Source organism: Salvelinus fontinalis, chromosome 2, assembly GCF_029448725.1.
Source record: "Salvelinus fontinalis isolate EN_2023a chromosome 2, ASM2944872v1, whole genome shotgun sequence".
Classification (NCBI taxonomy): Eukaryota; Metazoa; Chordata; class Actinopteri; order Salmoniformes; family Salmonidae; genus Salvelinus; species Salvelinus fontinalis.
The window spans coordinates 98,649,969-98,663,863 of record NC_074666.1 but is presented as its reverse complement, the minus strand read 5'-3'; the positions used below and the strand labels follow the sequence as shown (position 1 = coordinate 98,663,863).

Sequence of the window (13,895 nt, the reverse complement as noted above, 5' to 3'; positions counted from 1 at the left end):
CTCCCCCCCCCTCCCCCCCTCTATGTCCTTGAACCAATTAAAACATATTTTATTTATGTATTCTTTTTTTTCTTTTTTTTCTTGCACATAGAAGACATTAGAAGGATCATTTAGTTGCTAATGGCAGCCTGCAGTACCCCGGACGGCCTTCCATTGGAGTTACTCAATGAAAGGGGGCAGCACTGAGCCGTCTACCCCCGCAGTACCCCGGACGGCCTTCCATTGGAGTTACTCAATGAAAGGGGGCAGCACTGAGCCGTCTCCCCCTGCAGTACCCCGGACGGCCTTCCATTGGAGTTACTCAATGAAAGGGGGCAGCACTGAGCCGTCTCCCCCCGCAGTACCCCGGACGGCCTTCCATTGGAGTTACTCAATGAAAGGGGGCAGCACTGAGCCGTCTACCCCCGCAGTACCCCGGGCGGCCTTCCATTGGAGTTATTAAACGAAAGGGGGCAGCACTGAGCCGTCTCCCCCTGCAGTACCCCGGACGGCCTTCCATTGGAGTTATTAAACGAAAGGGGGCAGCACTGAGCCGTCTCCCGCCGCAGTACCCCGGACGGCCTTCCATTGGAGTTACTCAATGAAAGGGGGCAGCACTGAGTCGTCTCCCCCCGCAGTACCCCGGACGGCCTTCCATTGGAGTTACTCAATGAAAGGGGGCAGCACTGAGCCGTCTCCCCCCGCAGTACCCCGGACGGCCTTCCATTGGAGTTACTCAATGAAAGGGGGCAGCACTGAGCCGTCTCCCCCCGCAGTACCCCGGACGGCCTTCCATTGGAGTTACTCAATGAAAGGGGGCAGCACTGAGCCGTCTCCCCCCTGCAGTACCCCGGACGGCCTTCCATTGGAGTTACTCAATGAAAGGGGGCAGCACTGAGCCGTCTCCCCCCTGCAGTACCCCGGACGGCCTTCCATTGGAGTTACTCAATGAAAGGGGGCAGCACTGAGCCGTCTCCCCCCGCAGTACCCCTGGCGGCCTTCCATTGGAGTTACTCAATGAAAGGGGGCAGCACTGAGCCGTCTCCCCCCGCAGTACCCCGGACGGCCTTCCATTGGAGTTACTCAATGAAAGGGGGCAGCACTGAGCCGTCTCCCCCCTGCAGTACCCCGGACGGCCTTCCATTGGAGTTACTCAATGAAAGGGGGCAGCACTGAGCCGTCTCCCCCCTGCAGTACCCCGGACGGCCTTCCATTGGATTTACTCAATGAAAGGGGGCAGCAATGAGCCGTCTCCCCCCTGCAGTACCCCGGACGGCCTTCCATTGGAGTTACTCAATGAAAGGGGGCAGCACTGAGCCGTCTCCCCCCTGCAGTACCCCGGACGGCCTTCCATTGGAGTTACTCAATGAAAGGGGGCAGCACTGAGCCGTCTCCCCCTGCAGTACCCCGGACGGCCTTCCATTGGAGTTACCCAGTCGCATGAAGGAGGGAAGGGGAACAGATTCCAGTCACGTGAAGGAGGGAAGGGGAACAGATTCCAGTCACGTGACGGAGGGAAGGGGAACAGATTCCAGTCGCGTGACGGAGGGAAGGGGAACAGATTCCAGTCGCGTGACGGAGGGAAGGGGAACAGATTCCAGTCGCGTGACGGAGGGAAGGGGAACCGATTCCAGTCGCGTGACGGAGGGAAGGGGAACAGATTCCAGTCGCGTGACGGAGGGAAGGGGAACAGATTCCAGTCGCGTGACGGAGGGAAGAGGAACAGATTCCAGTCACGTGACGGAGGGAAGGGGAACAGATTCCAGTCGCGTGACGGAGGGAAGGGGAACCGATTCCAGTCACGTGACGGAGGGAAGGGGAACAGATTCCAGTCGCGTGACGGAGGGAAGGGGAACCGATTCCAGTCACGTGACGGAGGGAAGGGGAACCGATTCCAGTCGCGTGACGGAGGGAAGGGGAACAAATTCCAGTCGCGTGACGGAGGGAAGGGGAACAGATTCCAGTCACGTGACGGAGGGAAGGGGAACAAATTCCAGTCACGTGACGGAGGGAAGGGGAACAAATTCCAGTCACGTGACGGAGGGAAGGGGAACCGATTCCAGTCACGTGACGGAGGGAAGGGGAACAAATTCCAGTCACGTGACGGAGGGAAGGGGAACCGATTCCAGTCGCGTGACGGAGGGAAGGGGAACCGATTCCAGTCACGTGACGGAGGGAAGGGGAACAAATTCCAGTCGCGTGACGGAGGGAAGGGGAACAGATTCCAGTCACGTGACGGAGGGAAGGGGAACCGATTCCAGTCACGTGACGGAGGGAAGGGGAACCGATTCCAGTCGCGTGACGGAGGGAAGGGGAACAAATTCCAGTCGCGTGACGGAGGGAAGGGGAACAGATTCCAGTCACGTGACGGAGGGAAGGGGAACCGATTCCAGTCACGTGACGGAGGGAAGGGGAACCGATTCCAGTCACGTGACGGAGGGAAGGGGAACCGATTCCAGTCGCGTGACGGAGGGAAGGGGAACCGATTCCAGTCGCGTGACGGAGGGAAGGGGAACCGATTCCAGTCGCGTGACGGAGGGAAGGGGAACCGATTCCAGTCGCGTGACGGAGGGAAGGGGAACCGATTCCAGTCACGTGACGGAGGGAAGGGGAACCGATTCCAGTCACGTGACGGAGGGAAGGGGAACCGATTCCAGTCGCGTGACGGAGGGAAGGGGAACCGATTCCAGTCGCGTGACGGAGGGAAGGGGAACCGATTCCAGTCACGTGACGGAGGGAAGGGGAACAAATTCCAGTCACGTGACGGAGGGAAGGGGAACCGATTCCAGTCGCGTGACGGAGGGAAGGGGAACCGATTCCAGTCGCGTGACGGAGGGAAGGGGAACCGATTCCAGTCGCGTGACGGAGGGAAGGGGAACCGATTCCAGTCGCGTGACGGAGGGAAGGGGAACCGATTCCAGTCGCGTGACGGAGGGAAGGGGAACAGATTCCAGTCGCGTGACGGAGGGAAGGGGAACCGATTCCAGTCGCGTGACGGAGGGAAGGGGAACCGATTCCAGTCGCGTGACGGAGGGAAGGGGAACCGATTCCAGTCGCGTGACGGAGGGAAGGGGAACCGATTCCAGTCGCGTGACGGAGGGAAGGGGAACCGATTCCAGTCGCGTGACGGAGGGAAGGGGAACCGATTCCAGTCGCGTGACGGAGGGAAGGGGAACCGATTCCAGTCGCGTGACGGAGGGAAGGGGAACCGATTCCAGTCGCGTGACGGAGGGAAGGGGAACCGATTCCAGTCGCGTGACGGAGGGAAGGGGAACAGATTCCAGTCGCGTGACGGAGGGAAGGGGAACCGATTCCAGTCGCGTGACGGAGGGAAGGGGAACAGATTCCAGTCGCGTGACGGAGGGAAGGGGAACCGATTCCAGTCGCGTGACGGAGGGAAGGGGAACCGATTCCAGTCGCGTGACGGAGGGAAGGGGAACCGATTCCAGTCGCGTGACGGAGGGAAGGGGAACCGATTCCAGTCGCGTGACGGAGGGAAGGGGAACCGATTCCAGTCACGTGACGGAGGGAAGGGGAACCGATTCCAGTCGCGTGACGGAGGGAAGGGGAACAGATTCCAGTCGCGTGACGGAGGGAAGGGGAACCGATTCCAGTCGCGTGACGGAGGGAAGGGGAACCGATTCCAGTCGCGTGACGGAGGGAAGGGGAACCGATTCCAGTCGCGTGACGGAGGGAAGGGGAACCGATTCCAGTCGCGTGACGGAGGGAAGGGGAACCGATTCCAGTCGCGTGACGGAGGGAAGGGGAACCGATTCCAGTCGCGTGACGGAGGGAAGGGGAACCGATTCCAGTCACGTGACGGAGGGAAGGGGAACCGATTCCAGTCGCGTGACGGAGGGAAGGGGAACCGATTCCAGTCGCGTGACGGAGGGAAGGGGAACCGATTCCAGTCGCGTGACGGAGGGAAGGGGAACCGATTCCAGTCACGTGACGGAGGGAAGGGGAACCGATTCCAGTCGCGTGACGGAGGGAAGGGGAACCGATTCCAGTCGCGTGACGGAGGGAAGGGGAACCGATTCCAGTCGCGTGACGGAGGGAAGGGGAACAGATTCCAGTCGCGTGACGGAGGGAAGGGGAACCGATTCCAGTCGCGTGACGGAGGGAAGGGGAACAGATTCCAGTCGCGTGACGGAGGGAAGGGGAACCGATTCCAGTCGCGTGACGGAGGGAAGGGGAACCGATTCCAGTCACGTGACGGAGGGAAGGGGAACCGATTCCAGTCGCGTGACGGAGGGAAGGGGAACCGATTCCAGTCACGTGACGGAGGGAAGGGGAACCGATTCCAGTCGCGTGACGGAGGGAAGGGGAACCGATTCCAGTCGCGTGACGGAGGGAAGGGGAACAGATTCCAGTCACGTGACGGAGGGAAGGGGAACAGATTCCAGTCGCGTGACGGAGGGAAGGGGAACCGATTCCAGTCACGTGACGGAGGGAAGGGGAACCGATTCCAGTCACGTGACGGAGGGAAGGGGAACCGATTCCAGTCGCGTGACGGAGGGAAGGGGAACCGATTCCAGTCACGTGACGGAGGGAAGGGGAACAGATTCCAGTCACGTGACGGAGGGAAGGGGAACCGATTCCAGTCACGTGACGGAGGGAAGGGGAACCGATTCCAGTCGCGTGACGGAGGGAAGGGGAACAGATTCCAGTCGCGTGACGGAGGGAAGGGGAACAGATTCCAGTCACGTGACGGAGGGAAGGGGAACCGATTCCAGTCGCGTGACGGAGGGAAGGGGAACAGATTCCAGTCGCGTGACGGAGGGAAGGGGAACCGATTCCAGTCACGTGACGGAGGGAAGGGGAACCGATTCCAGTCACGTGACGGAGGGAAGGGGAACCGATTCCAGTCGCGTGACGGAGGGAAGGGGAACCGATTCCAGTCACGTGACGGAGGGAAGGGGAACAGATTCCAGTCACGTGACGGAGGGAAGGGGAACCGATTCCAGTCACGTGACGGAGGGAAGGGGAACCGATTCCAGTCACGTGACGGAGGGAAGGGGAACCGATTCCAGTCGCGTGACGGAGGGAAGGGGAACCGATTCCAGTCACGTGACGGAGGGAAGGGGAACAAATTCCAGTCGCGTGACGGAGGGAAGGGGAACAGATTCCAGTCACGTGACGGAGGGAAGGGGAACCGATTCCAGTCACGTGACGGAGGGAAGGGGAACCGATTCCAGTCACGTGACGGAGGGAAGGGGAACCGATTCCAGTCGCGTGACGGAGGGAAGGGGAACCGATTCCAGTCGCGTGACGGAGGGAAGGGGAACCGATTCCAGTCGCGTGACGGAGGGAAGGGGAACCGATTCCAGTCGCGTGACGGAGGGAAGGGGAACCGATTCCAGTCGCGTGACGGAGGGAAGGGGAACCGATTCCAGTCACGTGACGGAGGGAAGGGGAACCGATTCCAGTCACGTGACGGAGGGAAGGGGAACCGATTCCAGTCGCGTGACGGAGGGAAGGGGAACCGATTCCAGTCGCGTGACGGAGGGAAGGGGAACCGATTCCAGTCGCGTGACGGAGGGAAGGGGAACCGATTCCAGTCGCGTGACGGAGGGAAGGGGAACAGATTCCAGTCGCGTGACGGAGGGAAGGGGAACCGATTCCAGTCGCGTGACGGAGGGAAGGGGAACCGATTCCAGTCGCGTGACGGAGGGAAGGGGAACCGATTCCAGTCGCGTGACGGAGGGAAGGGGAACAGATTCCAGTCGCGTGACGGAGGGAAGGGGAACCGATTCCAGTCGCGTGACGGAGGGAAGGGGAACCGATTCCAGTCGCGTGACGGAGGGAAGGGGAACCGATTCCAGTCGCGTGACGGAGGGAAGGGGAACCGATTCCAGTCACGTGACGGAGGGAAGGTGAACCGATTCCAGTCACGTGACGGAGGGAAGGGGAACCGATTCCAGTCGCGTGACGGAGGGAAGGGGAACAAATTCCAGTCGCGTGACGGAGGGAAGGGGAACAGATTCCAGTCACGTGACGGAGGGAAGGGGAACCGATTCCAGTCACGTGACGGAGGGAAGGGGAACCGATTCCAGTCACGTGACGGAGGGAAGGGGAACCGATTCCAGTCGCGTGACGGAGGGAAGGGGAACCGATTCCAGTCACGTGACGGAGGGAAGGGGAACCGATTCCAGTCGCGTGACGGAGGGAAGGGGAACCGATTCCAGTCACGTGACGGAGGGAAGGGGAACCGATTCCAGTCACGTGACGGAGGGAAGGGGAACAGATTCCAGTCACGTGACGGAGGGAAGGGGAACCGATTCCAGTCGCGTGACGGAGGGGAATCTACTTCCTCCTCTGATGTCTGTGTTCCAGGGGAATGATGCTGTACTGTAGGTCTGTAGCTCCGAGCCAGGGGGGGGGGGGGGGGGGGGCACGACTGCATGAGGAGGAAGGACGACAAGGTTTTGGTAGGGTGTCTTCCCCCTTGATGAAAACGTGCTTTGGTGACTAAATTTCACTTCCTTATGATATAAATTTTGGGGGGTTTACGTGTTGTGGTCTTCGTCTGCGAAGCTGTTTCCCTAAAAGATAAATTAACATGGAACGAGCTGGAAAGGTAAAAACATGAGTTTTGATTGGACACTAGTTTTTAGGAAAGAGAGAGATCAAACCTCACACAATCTTAATACGCTTGGTGTCTAAGCCTGTGTGTGTCTGGTATGTAATATAGTTGGTACTACTCACAGCCGTGGTAAGACGCAGGTGACCCCTCTGACTTGCCGTACTCCTCGCTGTAGGAGGTCGACAGGTTGGGTTGAGACGACCCTCTGCCGAAACCCTGACCTGGTGTCACCGCCCCCGTCGTGGTGACCTGGGCCATCCTCTCCTTCGTCTTCAGAGCCTGGCAACGCTCACCTGGACAGAATCATCATCATCATCATTAACCTCACCTGGAGAGGCCTAGTGGTCTATGATAGACAGTACATTACTACAGACAGACCTAGTGGTCTATGACAGACATTACTACAGACAGCCCTAGTGGTCTATGGTAGACAGTACATTACTACAGACAGACCTAGTGGTCTATGATAGACAGTACATTACTACAGACAGCCCTAGTGGTCTATGACAGACAGTACATTACTACAGACGGCCCTAGTGGTCTATGACAGACAGTACATTACTACAGACGGCCCTAGTGGTCTATGACAGACAGTACATTACTACAGACGGCCCTAGTGGTCTATGACAGACAGTACATTACTACAGACGGCCCTAGTGGTCTATGACAGACAGTACATTACTACAGACGGCCCTAGTGGTCTATGATAGACAGTACATTACTACAGACGGCCCTAGTGGTCTATGACAGACAGTACATTACTACAGACAGCCCTAGTGGTCTATGACAGACAGTACATTACTACAGACGGCCCTAGTGGTCTATGACAGACAGTACATTACTACAGACGGCCCTAGTGGTCTATGACAGACAGTACATTACTACAGACGGCCCTAGTGGTCTATGACAGACAGTACATTACTACAGACGGCCCTAGTGGTCTATGACAGACAGTACATTACTACAGACGGCCCTAGTGGTCTATGACAGACAGTACATTACTACAGACGGCCCTAGTAGTCTATGACAGACAGTACATTACTACAGACGGCCCTAGTGGTCTATGACAGACAGTACATTACTACAGACGGCCCTAGTGGTCTATGACAGACAGTACATTACTACAGACGGCCCTAGTGGTCTATGACAGACAGTACATTACTACAGACGGCCCTAGTGGTCTATGACAGACAGTACATTACTACAGACGGCCCTAGTGGTCTATGACAGACAGTACATTACTACAGACAGCCCTAGTGGTCTATGACAGACAGTACATTACTACAGACAGCCCTAGTGGTCTATGGTAGACAGTACATTACTACAGACGGCCCTAGTGGTCTATGATAGACAGTACATTACTACAGACGGCCCTAGTGGTCTATGATAGACAGTACATTACTACAGATAGACCTAGTGGTCTATGACAGACAGTACATTACTACAGACAGCCCTAGTGGTCTATGATAGACAGTACATTACTACAGACAGCCCTAGTGGTCTATGATAGACAGTACATTACTACAGACAGCCCTAGTGGTCTATGACAGACAGTACATTACTACAGACAGCCCTAGTGGTCTATGATAGACAGTACGTTACTACAGACAGCCCTAGTGGTCTATGATAGACAGTACATTACTACAGACAGCCCTAGTGGTCTATGATAGACAGGACATTACTACAGACAGCCCTAGTGGTCTATGACAGACAGTACATTACTACAGACAGCCCTAGTGGTCTATGGTAGACAGTACATTACTACAGACGGCCCTAGTGGTCTATGATAGACAGTACATTACTACAGACGGCCCTAGTGGTCTATGATAGACAGTACATTACTACAGATAGACCTAGTGGTCTATGACAGACAGTACATTACTACAGACAGCCCTAGTGGTCTATGATAGACAGTACATTACTACAGACAGCCCTAGTGGTCTATGATAGACAGTACATTACTACAGACAGCCCTAGTGGTCTATGACAGACAGTACATTACTACAGACAGCCCTAGTGGTCTATGATAGACAGTACGTTACTACAGACAGCCCTAGTGGTCTATGATAGACAGTACATTACTACAGACAGCCCTAGTGGTCTATGATAGACAGGACATTACTACAGACAGCCCTAGTGGTCTATGATAGACAGTACATTACTACAGACAGACCTAGTGGTCTATGACAGACATTACTACAGACAGACCTAGTGGTCTATGACAGACATTACTACAGACATCCCTAGTGGTCTATGACAGACAGTACATTACTACAGACAGCCCTAGTGGTCTATGATAGACAGTACATTACTACAGACAGCCCTAGTGGTCTATGATAGACAGTACATTACTACAGACAGCCCTAGTGGTCTATGACAGACAGTACATTACTACAGACAGCCCTAGTGGTCTATGATAGACAGTACATTACTACAGACAGCCCTAGTGGTCTATGATAGACAGTACATTACTACAGACAGCCCTAGTGGTCTATGATAGACAGTACATTACTACAGACAGCCCTAGTGGTCTATGATAGACAGTACATTACTACAGACAGCCCTAGTGGTCTATGACAGACAGTACATTACTACAGACAGCCCTAGTGGTCTATGACAGACAGTACATTACTACAGACAGCCCTAGTGGTCTATGATAGACAGTACATTACTACAGACAGCCCTAGTGGTCTATGATAGACAGTACATTACTACAGACAGCCCTAGTGGTCTATGATAGACAGTACATTACTACAGACAGCCCTAGTGGTCTATGATAGACAGTACATTACTACAGACAGCCCTAGTGGTCTATGATAGACATTACTACAGACAGACCTAGTGGTCTATGACAGACATTACTACAGACATCCCTAGTGGTCTATGACAGACAGTACATTACTACAGACAGCCCTAGTGGTCTATGATAGACAGTACATTACTACAGACAGCCCTAGTGGTCTATGATAGACAGTACATTACTACAGACAGCCCTAGTGGTCTATGACAGACAGTACATTACTACAGACAGCCCTAGTGGTCTATGACAGACAGTACATTACTACAGACAGCCCTAGTGGTCTATGATAGACAGTACATTACTACAGACAGCCCTAGTGGTCTATGACAGACAGTACATTACTACAGACAGCCCTAGTGGTCTATGATAGACAGTACATTACTACAGACGGCCCTAGTGGTCTATGATAGACAGGACATTACTACAGACAGCCCTAGTGGTCTATGATAGACAGTACATTACTACAGACAGCCCTAGTGGTCTATGACAGACAGTACATTACTACAGACAGCCCTAGTGGTCTATGACAGACAGTACATTACTACAGACAGCCCTAGTGGTCTATGATAGACAGTACATTACTACAGACAGCCCTAGTGGTCTATGATAGACAGTACATTACTACAGACAGCCCTAGTGGTCTATGATAGACAGTACATTACTACAGACAGCCCTAGTGGTCTATGATACAGTACATTACTACAGACAGCCCTAGTGGTCTATGATAGACAGTACATTACTACAGACGGCCCTAGTGGTCTATGATAGACAGTACATTACTACAGACAGCCCTAGTGGTCTATGATAGACAGTACATTACTACAGACAGACCTAGTGGTCTATGACAGACATTACTACAGACAGCCCTAGTGGTCTATGATAGACAGTACATTACTACAGACAGCCCTAGTGGTCTATGATAGACAGTACATTACCACAGACAGCCCTAGTGGTCTATGATAGACAGTACATTAATACATAATCTTTCAGCAGGACCACCTCCCTCTTCCTCATCTTTCAGCAACACCACCTCCCTCTTCCTCCTAGTCTCTCCTCATCTTTCAGCAGTACCCCCACCTCCCTCTTCCTCCTAGTCTCTCCTCATCTTTCAGCAGGACCACCTCCCTCTTCCTCCTAGTCTCTCCTCATCTTTCAGCAGGACCACCTCCCTCTTCCTCCTAGTCTCTCCTCATCTTTCAGCAGGACCACCTCCCTCTTCCTCCTAGTCTCTCCTCATCTTTCAGCAGGACCACCTCCCTCTTCCTCCTAGTCTCTCCTCATCTTTCAGCAGTACCACCTCCCTCTTCCTCCTAGTCTCTCCTCATCTTTCAGCAGGACCACCTCCCTCTTCCTCCTAGTCTCTCCTCATCTTTCAGCAGGACCACCTCCCTCTTCCTCCTAGTCTCTCCTCATCTTTCAGCAGTACCACCTCCCTCTTCCTCCTAGTCTCTCCTCATCTTTCAGCAGGACCACCTCCCTCTTCCTCCTAGTCTCTCCTCATCTTTCAGCAGGACCACCTCCCTCTTCCTCCTAGTCTCTCCTCATCTTTCAGCAGGACCACCTCCCTCTTCCTCCAAGTCTCTCCTCATCTTTCAGCAGGACCACCTCCCTCTTCCTCCTAGTCTCTCCTCATCTTTCAGCAGGACCACCTCCCTCTTCCTCCTAGTCTCTCCTCATCTTTCAGCAGGACCACCTCCCTCTTCCTCCTAGTCTCTCCTCATCTTTCAGCAGGACCACCTCCCTCTTCCTCCTAGTCCCTCCTCATCTTTCAGCTGGACCACCACCTCCCTCTTCCTCCTAGTCTCTCCTCATCTTTCAGCAGTACCACCTCCCTCTTCCTCCTAGTCTCTCCTCATCTTTCAGCAGGACCACCTCCCTCTTCCTCCTAGTCTCTCCTCATCTTTCAGCAGGACCACCTCCATCTCCCTCCTAGTCTCTCCTCATCTTTCAGCAGTACCACCTCCCTCTTCCTCCTAGTCTCTCCTCATCTTTCAGCAGGACCACCTCCCTCTTCCTCCTAGTCTCTCATCTTTCAGCAGGACCACCTCCCTCTTCCTCCTAGTCTCTCCTCATCTTTCAGCAGTACCACCTCCCTCTTCCTCCTAGTCTCTCCTCATCTTTCAGCAGGACCACCTCCCTCTTCCTCCTAGTCTCTCCTCATCTTTCAGCAGGACCACCTCCCTCTGCCTCCTCACCTTTCAGTCTCTCCTCATCTTTCAGCAGGACCACCAGCTGCTTGCTCTTCTCTCTGACGTTGATCCCCTGGTCTTTTCCGTCTCTGTCGATGTACTGGAAGTCCTTCAGAGTCTGGATGGCAAAGATGTTCTCTTTACACTGCAGGGCCACACGCTCTGACCCCGTCTGGAACACACACACACACACACACACACAACATATTAAACACTGTAGGGCCACACGCTCTGACCCCGTCTGGAACACACACACAACATATTAAACACTGTAGGGCCACACGCTCTGACCCCGTCTGGAACACACACACACACAACATATTAAACCCTGCAGGGCCACACGCTCTGACCCTGTCTGGAACACACACACACACACACACAACATATTAAACCCTGCAGGGCCACACGCTCTGACCCTGTCTGGAACACACACAACATATTAAACCCTGTAGGGCCACACGCTCTGACCCCGTCTGGAACACACACACACACACACACACACACAACATATTAAACCCTGCAGGGCCACACGCTCTGACCCTGTCTGGAACACACACACACAACATATTAAACCCTGCAGGGCCACACGCTCTGACCCTGTCTGGAACACACACACACACACACAACATATTAAACCCTGCAGGGCCACACGCTCTGACCCTGTCTGGAACACACACACACACACACACACACAACATATTAAACCCTGCAGGGCCACACGCTCTGACCCTGTCTGGAACACACACACACACACAACATATTAAACACTGCAGGGCCACACGCTCTGACCCTGTCTGGAACACACACACACAACATATTAAACACTGCAGGGCCACAACCTCTGACCCCGTCCTGAACAATGTCAAAGGGGGTTGAATCCAAACTTGAGAAGAACATTCTCAGACGTTACGGATTCCAGGATTCTGACCAAAGCGTTTAAAGAAAACAAAAGCCAAAACGGTTCAATTATGTTTTATTATCGGGCGCACGTGACTAATAAAGTTGATTTGATTCGTATCATCAAGGGGGGGGTGGGGGGGTGGGGGGGGTTACCTTAATCAGGTAGTCGAGCAGAGTCAGCGCCTTGTAGACGTGTCTCCAGTTCTTCCCGTGGTCGTTGAGGCGTCTCCAGATCATGCTCATGATCTCACTGAACGCCACCACGTTGTAGGTCAGGTCGGCGACCTCTGACATCAGAGAGGACGAGGGCCCCCAGGGGTCGTTGGAGGTAGACTCTCGGACTTTCTTCTCCGCGTCGGAGTAGTTGTTCATCACGTTCTTCACAGAACGTCTGATAGTGGAGCTAGGCATAGTGGTGGTGGTCTCTCACACACACACGTGCTACAACGACTGGGACACACAGGCAAGAGTGTGTGTGTGTGTTGGGGGGGGGGGGGGGGGGGGGGGGATCCTTTGTGTGTGTGTGTGTCACCGTGTCAGAGTGTGTGTGTGTGTTGGGGGGATCCTTTGTGTGTGTGTGTGTCACCGTGTCAGAGTGTGTGTGTGACCGTGTCAGAGTGTGTGTGTGTGTGTGTCACCGTGTCAGAGTGTGTGTGTCACCGTGTCAGAGTGTGTGTGTGTGTCACCGTGTCAGAGTGTGTGTCACCGTGTCAGAGTGTGTGTGTCACCGTGTCAGAGTGTGTGTGTCACCGTGTCAGAGTGTGTGTGTGTGTCACCGTGTCAGAGTGTGTGTGTGTGTCACCGTGTCAGAGTGTGTGTGTGTGTCACCGTGTCAGAGTGTGTGTGTGTGTCACCGTGTCAGAGTGTGTGTGTGTGTCACCGTGTCAGAGTGTGTGTGTGTGTCACCGTGTCAGAGTGTGTGTGTGTGTCACCGTGTCAGAGTGTGTGTGTGTGTCACCGTGTCAGAGTGTGTGTGTCACCGTGTCAGAGTGTGTGTGTCACCGTGTCAGAGTGTGTGTGTCACCGTGTCAGAGTGTGTGTGTCACCGTGTCAGAGTGTGTGTGTCACCGTGTCAGAGTGTGTGTGTCACCGTGTCAGAGTGTGTGTGTCACCGTGTCAGAGTGTGTGTGTCACCGTGTCAGAGTGTGTGTGTCACCGTGTCAGTGTGTGTGTGTTGTTCAGGGCGCCTCCTGCAGTCCAGCAGTGCGTCTCCACAGTCCTCCAGACAACAGCCTGTTAGAACCATCTCCACACACACAGAGCTGGACGCACACACAGCCACGCCATCACCTGAGGAGAGAGAGACGGGGGGGTTAGTACGGCGAGAGAAGGGCGAGCGAGCGAAGGGGGAAAGAGAGCGGGCGAGCGAGCGAAGGGGGAAAGAGAGCGGGCGAGCGAGCGAAGGGGGAGGGCAAAGAGAGAGGGCGAGCGAAGGGAGAGG

The 13,895-nt window shown here is 54.6% G+C and overlaps 1 protein-coding gene across 3 annotated transcripts in view; it reads right to left on the bottom strand.

Moving 5' to 3' along the window:
• Positions 1–12,948, bottom strand: part of epn2 (epsin 2) — a 39,803-nt gene extending 26,855 nt beyond the window's left edge. For all 3 annotated transcript variants that reach the window (XM_055896701.1, XM_055896713.1, XM_055896710.1), the window contains exons 1-3: positions 12,608–12,948; positions 11,561–11,726; positions 6,688–6,858 (exon numbers count right to left, since the gene is read on the bottom strand). In XM_055896701.1, the coding sequence (XP_055752676.1) occupies positions 6,688–6,858; positions 11,561–11,726; positions 12,608–12,865 (595 nt within the window). In that variant the 5' untranslated portion in view covers positions 12,866–12,948. The remainder of the gene's footprint in view (positions 1–6,687; positions 6,859–11,560; positions 11,727–12,607) is intronic.
• Positions 12,949–13,895: the final 947 nt, after the last annotated feature.